Source organism: Dasypus novemcinctus, chromosome 12 (genome assembly GCF_030445035.2).
Source record: "Dasypus novemcinctus isolate mDasNov1 chromosome 12, mDasNov1.1.hap2, whole genome shotgun sequence".
In the NCBI taxonomy this organism is placed as follows: Eukaryota; Metazoa; Chordata; class Mammalia; order Cingulata; family Dasypodidae; genus Dasypus; species Dasypus novemcinctus.
Window position 1 is genome coordinate 102,121,184 of NC_080684.1, and position 26,701 is coordinate 102,147,884.

Below are 26,701 nucleotides of genomic sequence, written 5' to 3' on the forward strand. Positions count from 1 at the left end.
TTGTTCTTACATATCTCAATTCATGGACGGATTCTCTACTCTTTTCCAAAGTTTCTTTCCTATCTCTTAGGTAATCTTCATCACTTCACACTCTGTTAACGATCCCATGTTGTCTTTTATGATGCCGTTCAATTTGATGAAGGACTGCACTGTTGAACAACCAGTCTTTGCCCCCAACTTCATTAAAGGAACCATTATGGCAGCTCCAGATGGTAAGTGTTCCCCCTCAGCAGTTGTTTTTTTCTCCTCAAAAGCTTGCAGAAGTGGGAGCAGATGTGGCTCAAGCAGTTGAGCACCTGCTTCCCACATGGAAGGTCCCGGGTTTGGACCCTGGTGCCTCCTAAAAAGAAATAAACAAAAAAAGAAACAACAAGCAAAAAACAGAAAAAAGAAAAACCAACTTAGGGGAGCTGATATGGCTCAGTGGTCGAACGCTGGCTTCCCACATACAAGCTCTGGAATTCACTCCCCAGTACCTCAAAAAACAAAAACCCCACAAACAAAAAAAACCAAACAAAAACACTTGCAGGATTAAGATGCAGATTTGATTTATGTTGGAATTCAAATGAAAGCTGCTCCACCTTGTGGGGTAGTGCTTCTCTCAGTATTTACAGTGGTCTTTAAATGGCCAGGTGTGCTGGTTTCTCAGTGTGTGTGTGTGCCATTTCTTCCCCAGGTGGCTGGGAAGGACAGGCTGTGTTTAAATTAGCCTTCCGAAAAGGAGGTGGCATCCAGTTTGCCCAGTTGATGATGAAAGCTGCTTCTGCTGGTGAGTGATGCTGGTAAAGATATTAAGCACTTGGATTTTTGAGGTCTGTGGAATTGAGGTAGGGCCATTACCCGATCAAGGTTTTCTGGCCTCTGTCGTCAGGGAGTTCATAGTTACATGGGTATTCAGCCAGCATTTCCTGAGCCTACCTACTATGTGCCAAGTACCATACCACATGCAGGGAACACACAGAGTCACACTCTACAGTCCCTCCCTGCCCTGAAGAAGTGTGCAGTCTAGTGGGTGCTTACAGTCAGATACTTAGATAACTAATTATACCTTATAGTTCTTTGTGCATTTGAATGCTGCTTTCATATGTCCATTGAGCAGTCTGTTCTTTTTTTTTTATTCTATCTTTATTTTTTAAAATAAAACTCTTTAAGATTAATAGATCACATAGAACGTTACATTTAAAAAACATGAGGTTTCCATATAACCCACACCCCACTCCCCCACCCCCATCATTTTTGTAGATTGTATTTTTTTGAAGATACATATATCACAAAAAAGGTTACATTATAAAAAAAAATAGGAGGGAAGTAGACTTAGCCCAGTGGATAGGGTGTCCGTCTACCACATGGAAGGTCCACGGTTCAAACCCAGGGCCTCCTTGACCCATGTGGAGCTGGCCAATGCGCAGTGCTGACGCATGCAAGGGGTGCTGTGCCATGCAGGGGTGTCCCCCATGTGGGGGGGCCCCACGCACAAGGAGTGCACCCCTTAGGGAGAGCCACCCAGCGCAAAAGAAAGTGCAGCCTGCCCAAAAATGGCGCCATACGCACGGAGAGCTGACGCAACAAGATGATGCAACAAAAAGAAACACAGATTCTTGGTGCCGCTGATAAGGATAGAAGCAGTCACAGAAGAACACACAGTGAATGGACACAGAGAGCAGACAACTGGAGAGTGGGAGGGGGGAGGGGGGAGGGGAGAGAAATAAATAAATAAATTAAAACAAACGAAAACAAAACATGAGGTTCCCATATACCCCCCATCCCCCCACCCTACTCCTCCCACACCAACAACCTCCCCCATCATTGTGGCACACTCATCACACTCGGCGAACACATTTTGGAACACTGCTGTGCTGCATGGATAATAGCTTACTCTGTAGTTCACACTCTCCCCCTGTACATTCAGTGGGTGAGCAGTCTGTTCTTCAGGTCAGGGAGCTCCATTTGCCTCAGCTATTCTTCTGATGTGGCTTTTTATCTTCTCCCTATTCTGGCCATGAACTATTTTTAATCCCGGTCTTCCATGAGAGAGGGCTAGAGTTACTGGCAAGCCCTACAACGCCTGTCTAACGGATATACCCAAGAACTCTTTTGTACATAGAATAAAAATAATTATTTTATGATATGTTTTTATTCAATCTAGCCTCACTTCATATTCCCCTCCTCTCTCAGCTTTTATATCCCAATCAAAATGGACTCTTGTGCCTCGTTGTTTCTTTTCTCTGCACGTTCACACAACTTGCTCTGCCCAGAATGTTCTTTACACTTGTCCCTTGCTTTCCACCTCTAACTGGAACTGAACTTGCATAGCACCTTCTGATCCTTCATGTATTAGCTTAAATATCACTTTCTTAGAGAAGCTTCCTCTGCCCCTCTAGATTAGTCTAAGTCTTCCTGTTATTTCATCTCTATTTTCCTCACTAAAATGGAAGTTCTGATAGGGAAGTGGTCATATTTATTTACCACTAATTCCCTAGTGCCTAGCAAGCATAGTTATAGAAATTTGATAAAACGTTTACTCAAATATTCATTGTCTGGCTAGCAGAAGTGATGCTTCATTTTCTTTTTTACTTAGTATTTTGAAAAAGGTGTATATATATACATACGTAAGTAGAATGGTATATTCAACCCTTATGTACCTGCTTTAACAGTTATCAATTCGTGGACATTTTGTTTTATCTCTTCCCACTTAACACCTTCCAATGTTATTTTGAAGTTAATTAAGCTTTATTTGGCAATGTTTTTTTAAAATCACAGACCACTTTGAGAATCTGATGAGTTACGGACTCTTTCTTTAAAAAAAAAAGAAAAGCACTTAAACCAATGAAATTTTGTTATAATTTTTGTGATAAAGGGGATTTCATGAGATTCTAGGTTAAAATCCTCTCTAAATACACAAAATTTGTTGTTTTTTTTTTTAAATATTTATTATTATTATTTTTTAATTACATTTAAAAAAATATATGAGGTCCCATTCAACCCCACCGCCCCCGCGCCCCACTCCCTCCACAGCAACACTCTCTCCCATCATCGTGATACATCCATTGCACCTGGTAAGTTCATCTCTGAACATCACTGCACCCCATAGTCAATGGTCCACATCATAGCCCAGACTCTCTCACGTTCCATCCAGTGGGCCCTGGGGGGATCTACAGTGTCCCGTAATTGTCCGTGAAGCACTATCCAGGACAACTCCACGTCCTGAAAACGCCTCCACATCTCATCTCTTCCTCCCGTTCCCCACACCCAGCAGCCCCCATGGCTACCGTTCCCACACCCATTCCACATTTTCTCTGTGGACATTGGATTGGTTGTGTCCATTGCACACCTATGTCAAGTGAGGGCTTAGATTCCACATGGGTACTGGATGCACTCTTCCCGCTTCTAGTTGTAGACACTCTAGGCTCCATGTTGTGGTGGTTGACCTTCTTCAACTCCATGTTAGCTGAGTGGAGTAAGTCCAATAAGTCAAAGTGTAGGAGCTGAAGTCTGTTGAGGCTCTGGGCCTGGGTGTCATATTATCAGTCCAGAGATTCAAATCCCCTACATATATCTTAAACCCAGCACCAACTACAATTCCAATAAAGTAGCATGCAAGTCTTGTGAAAAGAGATCCCCTCTGAGTCCATTTCCATCACGCAGAAACACCAGCTCCAAAGAAGGGCCATCTGTCATGGCAGTGAACCCCTTCTGCCATGACCATAGAACCCGTGGGTCTCTTTATCCCTCAAAAGAACCAATACCTGGGGTTGTATCTACCTTATCTGTCTCTTAGACTCTGTTCAGTTGTACATAGGGGTATTCCTTCTGACAACCTCCAGACTCTTTTTTAGAGACTCACAGCCTTATAATCTCATTTCTCTTTTCCATTTCCCCCTTACATTAGGTCAAACCGCTTCCCGAAGTCATGTTATTATATGTAGATAGGTATATTCTGCTGTTCCGCATTGAATCTTTAATTCAAGGTCATTTTCTAGTTGCTTCTTCAGCTGGTATGTGGTAGTGATCCCTCGGTGCCAGGGAGGCTCATCCCCGGGTGTCGTGTCCCACGCTGGGGGGAATGCATCACATCTACACGCTGAGTTTAGCTGTGAGAGTGGCCACATTTGAGTAACATGAAGGCTGTCAGGAGGAAACCCCCAGGCACAATGCTACTCTAGGCCTTGTTCTTATTGCAGGTGCATAGGCTCAAAAGTGTAGCCATTAGTATCAAGAGCCCACTGTTGGGCCCTCCTTCCTTCCTGGTTCTTGCCGTTGCACCTGGAGGATTGCCGCTGCTCTCCCAGGGCCCACAACAGTGACCCCCCGGCCAGGAGCCCAGTACCCCCCCAGCTGTTGTTTTTAATTGTTTCCACTATGAGTATATATAGATATTACCATATACCCTGGGCATATGCCCTGTATAACTCCCTGTCAACCATATATATCCTGTCAATAACATCCCATATCAGTATTCCTCCGCTGCCATTGTTGAACCACTCTGTGATCCAAAACTTCCCGTAAAGTGAATCCCAACATAATGTCAGCTTCAGAAGAGTCTTAGATCACCAAAATTCATATATACAATATACAGTATTTCCCCAGATCCACCATAAAACCTTTTCCCTTCCACAGCAATAATCTTTTAACTTATTCATATCATATTTCCTGAAACTGATGTACAGATTCCGAAACTATAGTTTTCAAACAAGGTAACATTTGTGCTTACTATGTGGTCCATACTTTAGGTTGTACAGTTTTCTAAATTTTTTAGTTATCCTATGTTTTGTCTTATGGTTTTCATTATTAGTCTGTCGTCCCCTATATGTTTTTGGTGTAATATTAGCTGTTTTATATTCATCCTCATGTACTCTCACATAACTCCTCTTTTGCCCCCTTATTTACCTTTGTTCCATCCATTGCACGTCCATTTTCCCCTCCCCTTAGGGCCCACAACGCCTGCCAATCTAATGCCCTGGGAGCCGTCTTTTCTCACAAGAGATACAGTTCTCTCTATTCGACGGCATTAGTCTTCCCCAGGATATGGGTCCACCCCACCCAATGGTAGAACCCACCTTGGCAAAATGAGCCTTCAGCTATTCCCTCCGGAGTCCTCCCGCATCAGACCATACCCCCTGAGCGTCCTAACCAGGTAACCCTCCTACTTATACTTTGATATGTTTTACTCAACATTTAGTTCTCAATGAACTTCTGGCACTCTCCCATGTTTGTATGTTGCCCCTCCCTCCCCCCTATTTCTTGGACCATATTTCCCCTCTTCCCATCCCCAGCCCCCCTCAAACCCAGAAAACCCCACCCGAAGGTAACCCCTTGCCCCCATTTTGTCCCTTCTTTGTGCTCATACTTACCCCCAGCTCATCACAGATTCCACCCCTACAGACATTAACTCACATCCTTCCTCCACCCCCCGATTTCCAGTAAGCCACTTTTCCAGACTCTAGCTCTCTGAGGCAGTTAACTTATTTCATATCATTGAGGTCATATAGTATTTGTCCTTCAATGCCTGGGTTGCTTCACTCAACATAAGATTCTCAAGGTTCATCCATGTTATCACGTGCGATTGTAGTGTATTGGTTCTTACAGCTGAGTAGTATTCCATTGTGTGTATATACCACATTTTATTGATCCACTCATCTGTTGATGGACTTTTGGATTGATTCCAACTTTTGGCGATGGTGAACAATGCTGCTATGAACATTGGTGTACATATATCGGTTTGTGTCCTTGTTTTCAGATCTGATGGGTATATACCCAGCAGTGGTATTGCTGGGTCATATGGCAAATCTATGGATAATTTTTTGAGAAACTGCCAAACTGTCCTCCAGAATGGTTGGATCCTTCTGCATTCCCACCAGCAATGGATGAGTGTTCCCCTTTCTTCACATCCTCTCCAGCATTTGTATTCTACTGTTTTTTTCATGGCTGCCAATCTTATGGGAGTAAGATGGTATCTCATTGTAGTTTTGATTTGCATTTCCCTGATAGCTAGGGATTTGGAGTATTTTTTCATGTGCTTTTTAGCCATTTGTATTTCTTCTTTGGAGAAGTGTCTGTTTAAATCTTTTTCCCATTTTTTAAATGGGTTGTTTATCTTTTTGTTTTCGAGATCTATGAGTTCTTTATATATGCAAGTTATAAGTCTCTTATCAGATATATGGTTGCCAAATATTTTCTCCCATTGTGTGGGTTCCCTTTTTACTTTCTTGACAAACTCCTTTGAGGTGCAGAAGGCTTTAATTTTGAGGTAGTCCCATTTATCTATTTGTTCTTTTGCTGCTCGTGCTTTTGGTGTGATATTCATGAAGCCATTTCCTATTACAAGGTCCTGTAGATGTTTCCCTACACTGCTTTCCAAGGTCTTTATGGTCTTGGCTCTTATATTTAGGTCTTTGATCCATCTTGAGTTGATCTTTGTATAAGGTGTGAGATGGTAATCCTCTTTCATTCTTCTACATATAGCTATCCAGTTCTCCAGGCACCATTTGTTGAATAGGCCATTCTCTCCCAGTTGAGAGGGTTTGGTGGCTTTATCGAATATTATATGGCTATATACATGAGGTTCTATATCTGAACTTTCAATTCGATTCCATTGGTCTGTGTGTCTCTCCTTATGCCAGTACCATGCTGTTTTCACTACTGTAGCTTTGTAGTATGTTTTGAAGTCAGGAAGTGTGATTCCTCCTATTTCGTTTTTCTTTTTCAATATGTCTTTGGCTATTCGGGGCCTCTTTTTATTCCAAATAAATTTCATAGTTAGTTTTTCTAGTTCCTTAAAGAAGGCTGTGTTGATTTTTATTGGGATTGCATTGAATGTGTAGATCAGTTTTGGTAGGATAGACATCTTAATAATATTCAGTCTTCCTATCCATGAACAGGGAATATTCTTCCATTTATTTAGGTCTTCTTTGATTTCCTTGAACAATCTTGTATAGTTCTCGATGTATAAGTTTTTTACATCTTTAGTTAAATTTATTCCTAAGTATTTGATTTTTTTATTTACTATTGTGAATGGTATTTGTTTCTTGATTTCCTTCTGATCTTGCTCATTATTGGTGTATAGAAATGCTACTGATTTTTGCGCATTGATCTTATAACCTGCGACTTTGCTAAACTCATTTATGAGTTCTAGGAGCTTTCTTGTAGATCTCTCAGGGTTTTCTATATATAGGATCATGTCATCTGCAAATAATGAAATTTTGACTTCTTCCCTTCCAATTTGAATGCCTTTTATATCTGGTTCTTGTCTCAGTGCTCGAGCCAGTACTTCCAAGACAATGTTAAATAGGAGCGGAGACAATGGGCATCCTTGTCTTGTTCCTGATTTTAGAGGGAAGGATTTCAGGATTTCGCCATTGTAAACAATGTTGGCTTTAGGTTTTTCATATATACTCTTTATCATGTTCAAAAAGTTTCCTTGTATTCCGATCTTTTGGAGTGTTTTTATCAGGAAGGGGTGCTGTATTTTGTCAAATGCCTTTTCTGCATCTATAGATATAATCATGTGGTTTTTTTCTCTCAATCTGTTTATATGGTGTATTACATTGATTGATTTTCTTATGTTGAACCATCCTTGCATACCTGGAATAAATCCCACTTGGTCATGGTGTATAATTCGTTTAATGTGTTGTTGAATACGATTAGCAAGTATTTTGTTAAGTATTTTTGCGTCTAGGTTCATTAGAGAAATTGGTCTGTAATTTTCCTTTCTTGTGGTGTCTTTGTTTGGCTTTGGTACTAGGGTAATGTTGGCATCATAGAAGGAATTAGGCAGTGTTCCTTCTGTTTCGATTTTTTGGAATAGTTTCAACAGGATTGGTGTTAGTTCTTTCCGGAATGTTTTGTAGAATTCACCTGTGAAGCCGTCTGGCCCTGGGCTCTTCTTAGTTGGGAGATTTTTAATGACTGATTCTATCTCTTTGCTTGTGATTGGTTTGTTAAGATCATCAATTTCTTCTTTTGTCAGTATGGGCTGCTTATGTATTTCTAGGAATTTGTCCATTTCCTCTAAATTGTCATTTTTGTTGGAATATAGTTTTTCAAAGTATCCTCTTATGATAGTCTTTATTTCTGTGGGGTCAGTGGTGATTTCACCTTTCTCATTTCTTATTTTGTGTATTTGCATCTTTTCTCTTTTTTTCTTTGTTAGTCTCGCTAAAGGTTTGTCAATTTTGTTGATCTTCTCAAAAAACCAGCTCTTGGTCTTGTTTATTTTTTCAAGTGCTTTCTTATTTTCTATTTCATTTAGTTCTGCTCTTATCTTTGTTATTTCCTTCCTTCTTCTTCCTGTTGGGTTACTTTGTTGTTGTTTTTCTAATTCCTTCAAATGTGCAGTTAATTCTTCAATTTCTGCTCTTTCTTCTTTTTTGATATATGAATTTATGGCTATAAATTTCCCTCTCAGTACCGCTTTTGCTGCATCCCATAAATTTTGGTATGTTGTGTTATCATTATCATTTGTTTCAAGGTAGTCATTGATTTCTTTTGAGATTTCCTCTTTGACCCACTGTTTTTCTAAGAGTGTGCTGTTTAATTTCCAAATTGTCGTGTGAAGTCTGGGTCTCTGTCCCTTGCAAATTTCCAGCTTGACTCCACTGTGGTCAGAGATATTGTTTTGTATGATTTCGATCTTTCTGAATTCATTAAGCCTTTCTTTGTGGCCTAGCATATGGTCAATCTTGGAGAATGTTCCATGTGTGCTTGAGAAAAATGTGTATCCTGCTGTGTTTGGGTGTAATGATCTATATATGTCTATTAGATCCAGCTCTTCTAATATACTGTTCAAATGTTTTGTTTCTTTAGTGATTCTCTTTTGAGATGTTCTGTCCAGAGTTGATAGTGGTGTATTAAAATCCCCCACTATAATTGTAGATGCATCTATTCTTTCACTTAGTTTTTCCAGCGTTTGCCTCACATATTTAGAGGCGCCCTTGTTAGGAGCATAAATATTTATGATTGTTCGATCTTCTTGACAAATTGTCCCTTTCACTAAAATATAGTATCCTTCTTTGTCTCTCACAATTGTTTCGCATTTAAAGTCTATTTTGTCTGATATTAATATAGCTACTCCTGCCTTTTTTTGGTTGTTGTTTGCTTGTATGATTGTTTTCCAGCCATTCACTTTCAACCTCCATGAGTCTCTGGGTCTAAGATGTGTCTCTTGTAGGCAGCATATAGATGGGTCGTATTTCCTTATCCAGTGTCCCAGTCTGAATCTTTTGATAGGTGAGTTTAATCCATTGACATTCAGTGTTATTACGTTTAGAGAGTTATTTATGGTAGCCATATTTTGGTTGGATTTGTGTTTGTTATATTTTGTTTGTATTATTTTATTTTCCCCTTCTATTTTTGTCTTTCTTGTTGCTTTTACACTCTCCTCCATCTCTGACTGTCCTGTTTTTTCCTTTCTTCCTGCAGAATTCCCTTAAGAATTTCTTGAAGGGGAGGTTTCTTGTTGATATACTCTTTCAGTTTCTGTTTATCTGTGAATATTTTGAACTCTCCATCATTTTTGAATGCTAGTTTAGCTGGGTAGAGTATTCTTGGTTGGAAATTTTTTTCCTTTAGTACCTTGACTATATAATACCACTGCCTTCTTGCCTCCATCGTTTCAGATGAGAAATCAGCACTTAATCTTATGGAGTTTCCCTTGTATGTGATGGTTTTCTTTTCTCTTGCTGCTTTTAGAATTTTTTCTTTGTCTTGAGCATTGGATAATTTGACAAGTATATGTCTTGGGGTGGGCCTGTTGGGGTTTATGACCAGTGGAGTGCGCTGTGCTTCTTGGATATGTACATCTGTCTCTTTCAGTAGATTTGGGAAGTTTTCATTCATTATTTCCTGCAACACTCCTTCTGACCCCTTTCCCTTCTCTTCTCCTTCTGGAATGCCTATAATACGTATGTTTGAGCGTTTTGCGTTATCATTCAGGTCCCTAAGTCCTATCTGGATTTTTTCTACCTTTTTATTGACCACTTCTACTATCTGTTTGATTTCCAATGCACTGTCTTCCACATCACTAATTCTCTGCTCTGCCTCTTCTAGTCTGCTGATATTTGCTGCAAGTGTATTTTTTATTTCTTGAATTGTGGTGTTCATTTCCATCATATCTGTTATTTTTTTGCGCATGTCTGCAATTTCCCCTCCGAGTGTTGTCTTCACGCTGTTAACCTCTTTCATTACTTCATCAAATTTGTCGGTGATAAATGTTCTGAGATCTTTCATTGCTTGTGCGAAGTCCTGCCCCCCTTCCTGATTTTCAGTTTGTTGATTGGATTCAGCCATGTTTTCCTGATTACTGGTTTGGTTTGTAGATTTTTGTTGCTGTCTTGTCAACATTTTTCTTGACGGGTTTAATCAGTTCCTTAGCTTCTTTGTCTAGTCTTGGAGATTAATTAGCTGTTGTTTTTGCGTAAGTGTTATATCTTCTCTTTGTCACTTTGTTCTTCTTATTCCAATTTCTTATTGCTAGTTAAGCTCACTTTAAAGGAAGGTATTAGTGCTGGGGAAAGTCAATTGTGTAAGGAAGGAAAAAGTGTGAAGTAGTATTGGTGATATATGTTTACAAAGCAACAATATGAGTTCTGGGAGGATGGAGGTTAGATCATGTAAATTGTGTAGAGTTATAGTAGTAGGAAAGTACCTATAATGAGGTAGACGACTGAATATGGGAGGAATGTGGTACGTACTAAGAGGCTATTGTTTTCGTGAGAGAGGAAAGAGAAAAGAAAGGTAATAGTTTCAGGGACGAATACCAGATGGAAAACTAAACAAAGGTATTAGAAATTAAGAGTTAGACACTTTGTGGATCAAAGAAAGGGAGATGGAATATAGGAGAGATAGCAGATGGTGGAGGATATCAAGTTGTAGGGGAAAGGGGATAGTGTAGATAGGCTAAATCTATTCACAGAGAAATGAAGCAGTGGAGGGTGAGGAAACCCAGCAAATGTGAGGTATTTCCTGTAGGACCTATTGTATTGTTAAGGTAAAATAGTATAAGAAGAATATTGGGGACAAGAAAGAGAGGATTGAAAAAAAAAAAAAAAAGAACAACAAGAACAACAACAACAACAAAAAATAAAAAATAAAAAAAACCCAAAGAACAGAAACCCTGCCGCCAGGCTCGGCTGGGCTCAGCTGGGCTCCGGTCCCCCGCCCGCTGCCCGCCGCGGCTCGGCTGGGCTCGGCTGGGCTCGGCCGGGCTTGGCTTTCCCGCCCGCCGCCCGGCGCGGCGCAGCGCGGCTCGGCTCTCCCGCTCGCGGCGCGGCGCGGCGCGGCGCGGCTCTCCCGCTCGCCGCCCGGCGTGGCGCGGCTGGGCTCGGCCGAGCTCAGCCGGGCTCCGCCCCCCCCCGCCCGCCAGCCGGGCTCGGCCGGAATCGGCTACCCTGGCCGCCGCCCGCCGGGGCTCCGCGCGGTGCTAGCTGCCTCGGCTCCGCCTACCCAAGGAGGGAGTCCTCCACACGTAGCTGGGATCTCCGTGTATATTTCACAGATGGATCCTCTCTGTTACCTTCCCTCCAAATCGATGTCCAGACACCTCCGGACCAGGAAAAATCCCGAAACAGCCGGTCCCAAAGAGTCTCCGACGCCTCCCAACCAATTCCCCCCAGGAGCTAGTAACCGGGAAGTTCACTCAGCCGCCATCTTGCCTCCCCCTCAAAATTTGTTGTTTTAATCTCCAAAGCTTACCAAGGTAATAATAAAAAAGAAAATTGTCAATCTGCTTAAGAGAATAAATGTAAAAACCTATATGAAAAATGAAAGATGGAAGCTTATATCATTGATTATAGACCTTCCTTCTTTGCAAAAATTAACATTCAGCCACTTAAAAAAAATGAGAGCAGCTAGAATGCTATGTGAACAAAAGTTATTACCAAATGGAATGTATTCCTGAATGTAAAACTAATATAACAAGTAATATAAAAATATCCCATTTTGGAACCTGGCAAGAATTGGCTTCCTGTGTTTGTTCATTTATTCATCAATTTGAGGGACGAAACGGGGTCCCTGTTATGGGACGAGCGGGGTCCCTGTTATGGGACGAGTGAGATCCCGTTGTGGGACGAGCGGGGTCCCTGGCATGGGGAAGAAAGCCTCCTACGGCCGCTGAGGCTTCCCTCGGGGGCTCCGAAGGCGTGGAGGGCGCACGACCCAGGAAGGAGTCGCGGAGACAGGCTGATGGCACAAGTCTGGTTTATTGCGGAAGGGGACACAGCTTTATAGGGTTAGGGACTGTGTGGAGGGATTTGATAGGTGCGGGCGGGTACTGCTTCCTGATAGGTGATTGTAAGCGGTTGCTAGGCAGAGGGCTGGCTGAGAGGTTTGGAATAGGGGAGGGGAAAGGGGGAGTGAGAGCTGGCTGGACGTTGGGCTAGGCGGGAGATAGAAAGGGGGAGGGCAGCGCCGGCCAGCCGCTAGCAGCAAAGGCCTAGTCAGGCGTGGTCACCTTATCTAGGCCCAGTGGGCAGAGGCGGTGTCACTTCTTGCCGCACTGTTTGCTACTGTGGCAAGCCGGGCGCCCTTCCTCCCACATCAATTTACTTTGATCATCAAATCTTTATAAACACCTCCTCAGTTCCATTCACTGTTGTGGATATTAAAAATACAGACAAGGTGTCCCCCACCTTTGAAGAACTCACAGTCCAATAGAGACAGACATGTGAATATATTATCATACTCATGGCATGTGCTGTAGTGGAGGCGTGAATGAAGCGCTGGGGTCACCTACAAGGATGGCCATCTAGAAGGAGAGTCACCCTGAAGAATGAAGACAGCATGGATCATGAAGCTATAAACCAAGGTCAAGAATATAAGAGGCAGCCTAAATTGGTGAGAAAATGAATTTGATTTCAGACATAATAATACTATCTAACATTTATTATTTTTTTTAAAGATTTATTTATTTAATTTCCCCCCCTCCCCTGGTTGTCTGTTCTTGGTGTCTATTTGCTGCGTCTTGTTTCTTTGTCCGCTTCTGTTGTTGTCAGCGGCACGGGAAGTGTGGGCGGCGCCACTCCTGGGCAGGCTGCTCTTTCTTTTCACGCTGGGCGGCTTTTTCTCAGGGGCGCACTCCTTGCGTGTGGGGCTCCCCCACACGGGGGACACCCTTGCGTGGCACGGCACTCCTTGCGCGCATCAGCACTGCGCATGGCCAGCTCCACACGGGTCAAGGAGGCCCGGGGTTTGAACCGCGGACCTCCCATATGGTAGACGGACGCCCTAACCACTGGGCCAAAGTCCGTTTCCCTATCTAACATTTATTGAATGCTTACCATGTACTGGTAGTATTCTAAGCCCTTTGCATGTGTTAATTTATTTAATCCTCACAACCACCTTCTGAGGTAGGTACTATCATTATCTCCTATTTTTTTTCCTTTTAAAATTAATTAATTTTTAGTTAACTTCTATTTATAGCTGAGGAGATTGAGTCAAAAGGTTATATAGTGGAGCAGGTGTAGCTCACTGGCTGAATGCTTTGTTCTGTCTCTCTTGTTATTATTTTTTATTCTTGTGTCTCTTGTCGTATCATCCTGTTGTATCAGCTTCACATATAGGAGGTCCCAGGTTCAATCCCTGGTACCTCCGGAAAAAAAAAAAAAGGAAAAAAGTTATATAATTTACAATTAACAAGTGATGGAGATGGACTTTAAACACTAAATCTCTTCTTCTCTCTTTTTTAACTTTATTTGGAAAAAAATCTTATCTGTAGAAAGGTTGTAAGAATATTACAATGAACTCTCATGGATCTTTCCTTTAGATTTACCCATTGTAACCATTTCCTCATATTTAAGATATCTTATTCTTTTTTTAAAATTTTTGCTGAACTATTGGGAGTAAGTTACAAAGATCATTACTTTCGTTCCTAAATACTTATATCTCATAGAACAAGGAAGGGCATTCTCTTATATAACCTCAGCGGACTATGAAATTGAGAAAATTTAACATTGAAAAAAGCTATTATTTAATATATAGTTTATGCTCAAAATGATTGTCCCATTACTGTTCCTAATAAGACTTTTTTGTTTTCAATCCAAGATCTAATCCCAGATCAAACATTGAATTTGGTTGTTATATCTCTTTAGTCTCCTTTAATCTGGAACATTCTCAGCCTTTTTTTTTTTAAGATTTATTTTATTTATTTCTCCCCACCCCCTTGTTGTTTGCACTTGCCATATCTGTGGTCTTCTTTGTTTCTTTAGGAGGCACTAGGAACTGAACCTGGAACCTCCAATGTGGGAGGGAGGCACCTAATTGCTTGAGCCGCCTCCATTCCCTGTTTTGCTGTGTCTCTCATTGTATTTTCCCTCCTGATCTCTTGTTGCACCATCTTGTTGCGTCAGCTTACCATGCCTGCCCATCGTGTCAACTTGCTGTTTTGTTAGTCTTCTTTAGGAAGCACTGGGAACCTCTGCTCTCAGCTTTGTTCTGTCTCTCATGCTATTTTTTTTCTTCTTGTGTCTCTTGTTGTGTCATCCTTTTGTTGTCAGCTTGCCACACCTGCCTGTCACACCAGCTCACTGTCTTTAGGAGGTACTGGGAACCAAACCACGGACCTCCCATGTGGTAGGCAGGAGCTCAGTCACTTGAGCCACATCCACTTCCCTGCTCTGCCTTTGTGTGTGTGTGTGTGTGTGTGTGACATTCTGACATTTTTAAAGAGTACAGGCTTATTGTTTTGCAGAATGTCCCTCAATTTGGGTTTGTCTGTTTGCTTATGGTTATATTCAGGGTATTCATTTTGGCAGGACTACTACATAAGTGATGTGTCCTTTTGAACCTATACTCTTATCACTTCCACCATATTAAATGTGAGGTACATGGTAATAGAAGAAGCCACTGGACATGCAGCCTGGAGCTCAGGAGATCAGCTGCTTCTAAAGACTGAGCCTTAACATTTTGAGGGATGGACATAAGGGGAGTGATCTGCAAAGAAGATTCAGAAAGGCTGGACTGAGAGGGAAGAGGAGAATTAAGTGAGTTTATTATCCCAGAAGTCGAGGAGAAATTTGCAAACAGTAGAAGGTGGTCATCCATGTCAGCTGTTGCAGAGATATTTGGTAAAATGACTGAAAGGCATGTGGAAAATTAGAGTTTGTTGGTGGTCTCAGAGAGAGGTTTCAGCAAAGTGCTGTAGAAGAAAGGTGATAGAGGAGCCAGATGAGAGGAGGCTGAGAAGTGAGAATATTTGTTACCATTTACCTTTAGTTTAACAGTGTAAGGAGATTACAGCCAGGGAATGTACAAGCTGCACCCATTCAACAGCTGTTGGAGGTCCTAAATGGCAGGTAGCATCTGGAGGCTCAACTCTGGGGAACAGGCAGTCCTGGCAGTTAGAGGAGTACAGTGATGGGGGATCCAGGACCAGGGGACACTTGAATTACAGTTCCTCTTTGCTACAGATGTCTAGGAAACTCAGGACAGTTGCATACTGGGTCTTTAAATAACTCTTATATTTTACCTTACAATACTGAGGATTATGGGCTAGGGATTAGGTGACTAATTAGGCAACCTTATGCTGCTGTCATCCAGATGTGCTTCTGCAAAGTTAAAGTCAGCATCCAAACAGATGCATCGCCACTTGAAAAAAATGTAGGTGACTTACATGAACTTGGCCCAGTGTCTGGAACAGTTCTGGGTCTGATTATATTATGGCTTTGGTGTGACAACCTACCCACCCCACCCTGGCAAGAGTCAGGCCTTATGAGAGCAGCTTCTTTAATGTCCTTGCTTCATTATCTAATTCTTTCACCAGGCAAGATTCCCTCCCCCTCTTTTGACAAAAGTTGATTTGTTAGGGCACTTTGATTCATGATTTTAACAAATATTTATTGAGCACTGCTGTGTGCCAAACACTAGGTGAGATGATTGGGAATACAACCATGAACAAGACTGACATGGTCCCTGTCTTTATTAAATTTTTAGTCCAGTGAGAGAGTCAGATTAAAAATAAGCAGACATATAAATGAATAAAATAATTACTTCTCATGGAAATTGTTGTAAAGGAAACCAATATAATATCGAAAGGGAGGGTAACAGGTAGAAAGGGCACCTTTAGATGGATAGTGAATTAGCATAATGCAAATGCTAGCAGCTGAAACAGATAAATCCTGAATTACCAGTGGCTTGTGACTGTAGATATTATCCCTTACATTAAAGCCAATCAGTGGGTTGGGGAGGCGGGGGTTGTTCCACATAGTCATTTGGGACCCAGGGTCTTTGCCATTAAAAAAATTAAAAAAAAAAAGGAGAGATTTATTTATTTATTTATTTTTATTTCTCTCCCCTTCCCCCCCCCCCCCCCCCCCCCCCCGTTATCTACTCTCTCTATCCATTCGCTGTGTGTTCTTCTGTGTCCACTTGTATTCTCGTCAGTGGCACCAGCAATCTGTGTCTCTTATTGTTGCGTCATCTTGCTGCGTCAGCTCTCCATGTGTGCAGCTCCACTCCTGGGCAGGCTGCACTTTTTTTGCACAGGGCAGCTCTCCTTATGGGGCACACTCCTTGCACGTGGGGCTCCCTTACATGGGGGACACCCCTGCATGGCACGGCACTCCTTGCATGCATCAGCAATGCACATGGGCCAGCTCACACATGGGTCAGGAGGCCCTGGGTTTGAACCCTGGACCTCCCATGTGGTAGGTGGATGCTCTATCAGTTGAGCCAAAACCACTTCCCTAAAAAATTTTTTTGAAATAAAATTTTATTGAAGTTTATAATTCACACATGAACATACATAAACAATAAATGTATAGTAAAATTTGTAAACTTATAATAAAAACATGCATATTTTCATACAGGGATCCCATACATCACCCCACCATCAATAGTTTGCATTGTTGTGAAACATTTGTTACAAACTATGAAATAGCATCATCAAAATATTACTACTAACTATAGCCTGTATCTTACATTTGGTGTGTATTTCCCCCAACCCATTCAGTTGTTAACTCCCTGTATTAGTATTATATGTTTATTATAGCTCATGAGAGAACAGTCTCTCATTTGTCCTGTTAACCATAGTCTACCTTCCACCTCTGGCTTCTCTGTGTTATACAGTGTCATCTTTATACAATTCAAAGTGTAAACTCAGTGGCTCTCATTTTCATCACAGAGTTGTGCTGTCATCACCTCAAGTCAATTTTAGAATTTTTCATTACTCCAAAAGGAAAAATTCCATATCCCTTTATACCCCCTGTGATGGTTAGTCTATTGTGTCAACTTGGCCAGGTAATTGTGCCCAGTTGTTTGGTCAAGCAAGCACTGGGCTAACTATAATACAAGGGCATTTATGAACTTTAGTCACCATTGACTTTACTGCAGTGGTAAATCATAGATAGCTGATTACAATTACCTCAATCAGGAAGATTGCCATCAGCAATGAGTGATGCTTTAGCCAATCAATTGAGTACCTTAAAAGGGGAAGTGGTTCCAGCGTTGAGTGAGAATTTCCCAGCTTGTCTTTGGGCAGTCAGCGTCTCCCAGAACTTGTCAAGAACCTTCCTTGGACTTTCATTGGAGTCTCTGGTTGCAGCCTGCCTGCAGAACCTGGACTTGTGCATCCCCACGGCTGCGTGAAAGACTCATAAAATCACATACTATTGACAGATATCTCTTGTTGATTCTGTTTCCGTAGGGAACCCTGACTAATACCCCCCCATAGTTCTTTCTGAGAATTGAAATAATATCTTCTTGTCATTGCTGCAAAATATCACAATATTATTATTGTCCATAGGTTATAATAGTTGTAATTTTCCCTTGTATCACCATATTTTTAGCACTTTGTAAAAGAAGATGCTTATATTTATATTATTAACCACAGTCTTAATCTACCACTGAAATAACTGTTATACATTCCCTAGATTATTCTCTAGTTTCCTTTCAATTCACATTTACATTCACAGACTAGACTTTTCAGTCACAATCACATTTTTAAATCAGCAGTGTTAGTTATATTCACTATAAAGTGTTACTATCAACTCTTCATTTCTACACTTTTGCAGTTAACTTTATTAATAATGCTGCATACCTTAAGCGTGAGCTCCCATTCTCAATCCACATTCTGTTTCCTAGTAACCTATACTCTAAAGTTTATCTCCATGAGTTTACTCATCATATTTATATATGCATCCTGATTTCTTTTGTTCATACTAGTAGTCCATTGTATGTATATACCACATTTGTTTATCCATTCATCGGTTTATGGATACTGGGCTGGCTCCATAGTTTCACAATTGTGAGTAATTCTGCTGTGAACATCAGTGTGCAAATGTCACTTCACATTCTCGCTTTCAGTTCTTCTGAATATATCTAGTACCGGGATTGCTAGATCATATGATCAGTTCTATATTCAGCTTCTTGAGGTACTGCCAAACTGTCTTCCACAGAAGCTGTACCATATCTACATTCCCACCAAGAAGAAAGGATGTGTCCGCATCCTCTCCAGAACTTGTAGTTTTCTGTTTTTTAAGTAATGGCCATTCTTTAAGGTATCTCATTGTAGTTTTGATCTGCATTTCCCTAAGAGCAAGTGATGTTGAGAATTTTTTAATGTGCTTTTTGGTCATTTGTATTTCCTCTTTGAGAAATGTCTGTTCAAGTCTTTTGCCCAATTTAACATTGTTTAGTTGCTTGTCTAAACTGTCAGGTGGGTTTCATTGAACTTGATAAATTAATAGTTAAACTCACCTGGCAGACTAAACACCTAATAATACAAGAGATAGTTTAGAAAAGAAAAACAATATCCTCACCTTCTCAAGTTTTTAAGCTCTTACAGAAGAATAATTACCAAAAGACATACAGTATTGGATTAAAAACTTTAACACAGTATTAGTGAAATTGAATAGACCCTAAGACATAATAAATGGGGACAGAGACTCATGGCTATTGTGACACTTTCCCTGAAAGTAAGGTTTCCCTGGATGGGAGTGCTTGATTCTTGCTGTGCCATTGCTTGATTATATTGAGAGTTTACATTGCTGTTCTGGAAGAATTTATTTATTTATTTGTTTATTTTTAATGAAAGAGTAGTCCTTTATTTATTTTTAAATGTTATTTTTTCTTTTCCTTTTTTTTTTTAAAGATTTATTTATTTATTTCTCTCCTCTTCCCCCCACCCTTCCGCCCCGGTTGTCTGTTCTCGGTGTTTATGCTACATCATCTTCTTTGTCTGTTTCTGTTGTTGTCAGCAGCACGGGAATCTGTGTTTCTTTTTGTTGCGTCATCTTGTTGTGTCAGCTCTCCGTATGGGTGGGGCCATTCTTAGGCAGGCTGCACTTTCTTTCACACTGGGAGGCTCTCCTTATGGGGCACAGTCCTTGCGCGTGGGGCTCCCCTAGCGGGGGACACCCCTGAGTGCACTGCACTCCTTGCGCTCATCAGCACTGCACATGGGCCAGCTGCACATGGGTCAAGGAGGCCTGGGGTTTGAACCGCGGACCTCCCATGTGGTAGATGGACGCCCTAACCACTGGGCCAAGTCCACTTCCCTCTGGAAGAATTTATGGTAGCGATCTCTGCATTTCCATTTAAGGCACATGCTTACCTATTTTGGTCCCCCCCATCCCGCAGATGGCTCCCTCATCTGCCAGTTGTCTGCTCATTGTGTCTGCTCATTGTCTTTGCTTGTTGTCTGCTTGTCTTCTTTAGGAGGCAATGAGAACCAAACTTGGGACCTCACATGTGGGAGGTGGGCCCCCAATTGCTTGAACCACATTCTCTCCCCAGCTCTTTTGGTTTTTGAGTCACACAGAAGCAGCCAGTCCACGTCCTCATCAAATGGAAGAAAGCAGAGTTGGTATACCAAATGTCTCTGAACTGTATCAATATCTCAGCCTCTCCCCTCCTCCCCCATATCCCCCAAAACATTTATAGTTACCTCCCTGCATATCCTTGCTTTTAGTTTATCATTAGAATAATCATGATGTTTTGACCCATTAAAACTCCAATCATTAGTAAATCCTCACAACAATCCTATGTAGCAGTTGCAATCTGAGTTACAGAATAGAGCAGATATGTGACTTGCCCAAGGTTGAAAGCCGATGGGACTCAGATTAGAAACCAGGTCTGACTCCAAAGCCTAATAATGCCCTTACTTTTTTCTTTAAAAGATGTATCTTGCCAACTTGGTAGAATCCTTGCTTAGAAATGTTTTCTGAGAAAGTAGTGTGATATGTGCTATGCTAGACCATGAATAAGAACAATTTAAGACATGATCTCTCCCCTCAAGAAGCATGCAGTTCAGAACAATGGGCATGTGTATTTTTTATCTTAAATCCTGGAAGCATTGTTGGTCACATGTGTAAACTAGTGGTTAATACTCTGCTAATTATTGGGCTGGTAACGGCTGTACATTTGACTTAAAAGAATAAAAAGAGTTATAATTTGTTAAATTTCTCTTCTCAGCTGCCAGAGGAGCTCCACTCAGATCCCTAAATTACTGGTATGGCCCTTCAGGAATGTATGTGGTTATTTCTGGGCAGCAGAACACAATGAGCACTCCTCAGGCACCTTGTGCAGGTAAGGTATGGCTGGGAGGTTCTTCCTGGTAGGTGGAAAGTATGCTTGGGACCCAAAGATGTGTTCAGTGAAGACTTGCTTCGAAATCTGCTACAGAAGAAGCAGGAGAGGTTTAGGAGTTTAGAAAATGGTCAAATCCATGGCTTCGTTTCCAGACATTGGCAAATCAGAAAGTGACTGGGCTTTGGTTTCTGGCTTACTTTAACTTTTATGTTAAAGTAAAAAGGTGAAGGATACCTATGAATCTCCCATTAGTAGGAAGAGTAATTTCCAGCTTACAGCTTGTTTTAGTTTCCTTGGTTGCTCTAGCAAATATCAGGCAATGGGTTGGCTTAAACAGTGGCGATTTATTGGTTCACAATTTCAAGGCTAGGAAAAATCCAAATCAAGGCATCATCGAGGCGAATCTTTTTTCCTAAAGACTGGCATTCTAGGGCTGGTTGCCAGTGATCCTTGGTCCTGGGTTCCTCTGCCACATGGCAATGCACATGGTATCCTCTCTTGGCCTCTCCCTTCTGTTCAGTGTTCCATTGACCTTTTACACTTGCTTCCTGTGGCTTTTTTCCCCCCTCTGTTTGAATTTCATTATTTTTATAAAGGATTACATTAATAGGATTAAGAACCATCCTGATTGAGTTGGGTCTCATCAAAAGGTCTTACTTACAATGGGTTCACACCCACAGGAATGGATTAAGTTTAAGAACATGTTTTTCTGGGGTACATAGCTTGAAACCACCACACAGGCGGAGCAGAAAACTTATGCTCTTTCCTGCTTCCCCCTTCCCATTTCACACATGCGTAGTCATCCTGCTTGTGCCATGCTTTCTTCAGAATCATGGAAGAATGCAAGCCCTGGGCTTCATGGCTTGTATCCTTTTAACAGTCACCCTGTGCAGTGCTGCTGACACACGTTCCTGGAAAGTAGATAGATCAGTGATTCTCAAATATGGTGTGCTGTCTACTGATGGGCTACAAGGGGTCTCTTAATAGGCTGTCATCAGACCTCAAAATGCAAGCCCTTTCTTAGGTTCTCACTGAAGCATGATGTGTATGCCCCTGGGCTTTTAGTTTTGTGTACAACTAAAGGCTACTTATTTGTAACCTTAATAGTTACCTTAGTTTTTAAGGGTTATTAAAATCTAATGCCAGAACAGACAACTGGAGTGGAGGGGAGGGGGAAGGGGAGAGAAATAAATAAAATAAATAACTCTTTAAAAAAACAACTAATGCCCATAATCTAAAAGTAAGTCTTTTTTTTTCAATTAAACGTTCTATTTTGAGATAATTGTAGATTCACATGCAGTTGTAAGAAATAATAGAGATCTCTTGTACTTTTTACCCAATTTCCCACAGTGGTAATATCTTGCATAACTGCAATACAATATCACAATCGGGATTGACATGGATAACCAAGATACAAAACATTCTCATCCTGGCAAGGATCCTTCATGTTGTCTTTTTTATAGCCACACCTACTTGGCTCCATCTCCTTTATCCCTGGCAACTGCTAATTTGTTTTCTGTTTCTATAATTTCTCATTTCAAGAATGTTATATAAATGGAATCTGACAGCATGTAAGTTTTTAGGGTAGACTTTTTTCACTCAGCATACTTCTCTGGAGAGTCATCCACGTTATCATGTGTGTCAGTTTGTTGCTCTCTTTTGCTAAGTAGTATTTCATAGACTGGATATACCACAGTTGGTTTAACCATTTGGCAGTGGAAGAACATCTTGATTGTTTCTGGCTTTTGGCTATTACACACGAAACTCTGTAAACATGCCTTTACAGGTTTTTGTGTGAATGTAAATTTTCATTTCTTTGGGATAAATACCTAGGAGTGCAATTGCTGGGTTGTATGGTAATTGCATGTTTATTTATTTATTTTTAAGAAACTGTGAAATTGTTTTCCAAAGTGGCTGTTTCATTTTACATTCTCACCAGCAATGTATGAGTGATCTGTTTTTTCCTGCATCCTCTCCAGCTTATGGTGCTGTCAATATTTTTTACTTTGGTTATTCTGATAGGTATATAATGATATCTCACTGTGATTTAATTTTCCCTTTCCCTAGTAGCTAATGATATTGAACATCTTTTCATGTGCTTATTTGCCACCTGTACATATTCTTTAGTGAAATGTCTCTTCATATCTTTTGTCCATTTTCTAATCAGTTGTTTTTTTACTGATTTTTGAGTTATTACAAATTCTAGATGTTAGTCATTTGTCAGATATGTAGTTTATAAATATTTTCTCCCAGTCTGTAACTTTTCCTTTTGTTCTATGACATTAAGTATATTGAAAATGTTGTTTAACTTTCGCCACTATTTTCAGGACATTTTCATCATCCAAAACAAAAAATTTATGCCCATTAAACAATAAGTCCCCATGCACCACCCCCATCCCTTCCCCTGATAACCTATATTCTACTTTCTGTCTCTGTATTTGTTTATTCTAGATATTTCATGCAAGTGTGATCATACAGCATTTGTCCTTCTGTGTCTGGCTAATTTCACACAATGTGATATGTGCAAGAATCACTCATGTTGTAGCATGTATTAGTACTTCATTACTTGTATGGCACAAAAATATTCCATTGCATGTATGTAACATGTTTTTTTAATTCATTCATCTGTTCGTAGACACTTGGGTTGCTTACACTTTTTTGACTATTGTGAATAATACTGCTATGAACATTGGGGTACAAATATCTGTTTGAATCCCTGGTTTCAATTCTTTTGGGTATATACCTTGAAGTGGTATTGTTGGGTGTAGCACTTTGATATTACTGATGAATTCCAAAAAGAAATACTGATTATGTTTGTAAATTGGTCTGTTCCTCTGGGCTAGTGATACTGTTAGGCCTCAAAGCAGGGCCCTTATGGATTATCAGAGATGGCATGAAGAAAACTTCAACATAAGAGTTAGGCAAACTCATGTTTATTACGTCTGCAGAGGTACGGAGCCAAGGCTAGGATGAAGTGACTCAGACCCAACTCCCTATGCTGCAGTTTCACTCTTGTTTAAATACTCAAGTTACTCCTTAGCATTTGCTTTGATTGTGCATTAGTGTTCATCCATATGGATGAACACACATAGCTGGTTTAGCTGGTTATATAATTGTATGATTAGTATGTTCAGGAAATCACACTTGTGCATACATTGCATGATTAAGAAAGGTGCTTATGACTCCACCTCTGGGTGGGAATTTTACTATGTTAATTAAGCAAGTTGAAGTGAGGACAGCAAGGGGCTGCTTCTGCGCAGGTCCGGCCAACTGGTTGAAGCTGGTTTTCATACTTCATTGCTTCAACAGGATATTCTTGATCACCAAAAGTGGAATTTGGCCCAAAGAGAGGGTTGCATTTCATTACCTTCTGATTTACATACAATTCTTTTCTTTGTATCCTAGCAACAGGGAGAGAAACAAGTTACTTTTCAGGTATTCGGTCATCCTACATCTATCAATACCCTTTGATTGTATTGGATTCAGAGATTTCATTTTTAGTTTATTAAATAATGATTAAGGCTTTGATTGGGCCGTGTCAGTAGGACATGAGAAAACAACAAGGCAGAGTTAGTTGGAGTTTTAATATTGGAGCCCTGGGAAGTAAACACATAGAAAAACAGATATGTGAGGAAGAGAGAAGGCTCTGTTAGATATGGCAGAGGCCCCAGGAAGAGGCAAACTTGTTAGTCTACGGCTGACCTTGTGGAGAGAACAGAGCAGCTAACCCAGAGAGAAAAGAGCCCCAGGAGAGAGACTTATCCCAACCTACAGCTGACATTGGAAGAAGCTGGGACCATGAAGCCTTAAGAGGAAGAGCAAATCTGAACTGTTGCCGACATTAGCAGCCATCTTGCTCTAACATGTGGCAGCAGACTTTGGTAAGGGAAGTAACTTAGGCTTTAAGGCCTGGTCACTGTAAACTTCTACCGCAAATTAGTACCCTTTATAAAAGCCAATAGATTTCTGGTATTTTCCTTCAGCACCCCTTTGGCTGACTAATACATATAACTGGGTCATATGGTAATTCTATGTTCCACTTTCTAAGGAACCACCAAACTGTTTTCCACAGCAGCTGCACCATTTTACAGTCCCACTAACAATGGTCCTGGGGTTGCTGTTTCTCTGAAGCCTTGTCAACACTTGTTATTTTCCATTTTTAAAATAATAGCCACTCTAGTAGGTATGAAATATCTCATTTTTGGTTTGATTTGCATTTTTCTAATGGCTAATGATGTTGAACATCTTTTCATGTGATTATATTTTCTTTAGAGAAATGTCTATTCACATCCATTGGCCATATTAAAATTGGATTATCTTTTTTGTTGTTGAGTTGTAGGAGTTCTTTATATATCTGGATATTAAACTTTAGCAGATATGTGGTTCCAAATATTTTCTCCCATTAGATAAAGTTGTCTTTTCACTTTTGTGATGCACAAAAGTTTAAATTTTTGATGAAGTCCAGTGTATCTGTTTTTCCTTTTGTTGCTCATGTTTTGGGTGTAAGGTCTAAGTCTCCATTGTCTAATACAAGACCCTTACATATTTTCCTATGTTGTCTTCTGAGAGTTTTATGGTATTAACTCTTAAATTCAGGTTGTTGATCCATTTTGAGTTAATTTTTTATGTGGTGAGTGGTAGGGGTGCAGATTCATTCTTTTGAATGTGAATATCCAGTTTTCCCAGTACCATTTGTTGGAGAGACTATTCTTCCCCACTGAATGGATTTGGCACCCTTATAGAAAATCAATTGGCCAAATACATGTATGGGTTTAATTTCTGGACTCTCAATTCTATCAGTCTATAAGTATGTCTATCCTTAAGCCAGTACTACACTATTTTGAATTTTGTAGCTTTGTAATAAGTTTTGGAATTGGGAAGCATGAGTCCTTCAACTTTTTCTTTTTTAAAATGTTTTTGACTATTTAGGATGCTTTTCAATTCCATATGAATTTGAGGATTGGCTTTTCCATTTCTGAAAAAACAAAACAAAACACAAAAACAAACCATAAAAATACCTGCTAGAATTTTGATTGGGATTGAATTGAAGTTGGAGATCACTTCAAGTAGGATTGACATCTTAACAATAGTTAGTCTTCCAATCTATGAACATGGGATATCTTTCTATTTATGTAGGTCGTCTTTAATTTCTTTCAGCAATGTTTTGTAGTTTTCTTTACAACTTTGGTTAAATTTATTCCTAGGTATTTTACTCTTTTAATTGCTATTGTAAATGGAATTGTTTTCTTAATTTCCTTTTTTTTTCCTTTTAAAGGTTTATTTTTTATTTATTTCTTCCCCGTTCCCCTGTTGTCTGCTCTCTGTGTCCATTCACTGTGTGTTCTTCTGTGTCTGCTTGCATTCTCATTAGGCAGCTCTGGGAACTGATCCTGTGACCTTCCAGAGTGGAAGAGAGGCAGTTACTCTCTTAAGCTACCTCAACTCCCTGTTCTGATATGTCTTCTTATTTTCTCTCTTCTGTGTTTCTTGTTGAGTCATCTTGCTGTGCCAGCTCTCTGAATTGGCCGGCACTCCTGCGTGGGGTGGCTTTCCCACACTGGGTGGCATTCCCATGCAGGGCGGCACTCCTCATGGAGCAGCATTCCCATGTGGGCTGGCACTCCATGTGAGCCAGCTCGCCGTGTGGGACAGCTTGCCCTCACCAGGAGGCCCGGGGCATTGAACCCTGGACCTCCTCTATGGTAGACAGGAGCTCAATTGGTTGAACCACATCCATTTCCCTTAATTTCCTTTTCATATTATTCACTACTGGTATATGGAAACACAACTGAATATTGATCTTGTACCCTGCCACTGCTACTGCTCTAGTAGTTTTCTTGTAGATTCTTTGGGGTTTTCTATATCTAGGATCATATTATCGGTGTACAGGGAAAGTTTTATCTTCTTCCTTTCTCAATTTGGATGCATTGTTTTTAGTTTGCTAAAATCTGCCAGATGCAATATACCAGAAATGGGTTGACTTTTACAATGGGGATTTATTAGCTTATAAGCTTACAGTTCTGGGGCTGTGAAATTGTCCTAATCAAGCTTTCACCAGGTGATGCTTTTCTCCCTGAGGACTGGCTGCTGGTGGTCCTAGATTCCTTTCTCATCTGGCAAGGCACATGATGGGGCATATGGCGGCATCTGCCAGCCTCTACCTTTTCCTCCAGGCTCCACTGCT

At 40.7% G+C, this 26,701-nt stretch overlaps 1 protein-coding gene across 1 annotated transcript in view; it reads left to right on the top strand.

Annotated features, from left to right (window-relative positions):
• WBP2NL (WBP2 N-terminal like) overlaps positions 1 to 26,701 on the top strand; it is a 68,665-nt gene that overhangs the window by 27,283 nt on the left and 14,681 nt on the right. The window contains exons 3-5 of the mRNA XM_058308847.2: positions 71 to 212; positions 677 to 769; positions 20,401 to 20,514. Coding sequence (XP_058164830.1) covers positions 71 to 212; positions 677 to 769; positions 20,401 to 20,514 — 349 coding nt within the window. The remainder of the gene's footprint in view (positions 1 to 70; positions 213 to 676; positions 770 to 20,400; positions 20,515 to 26,701) is intronic.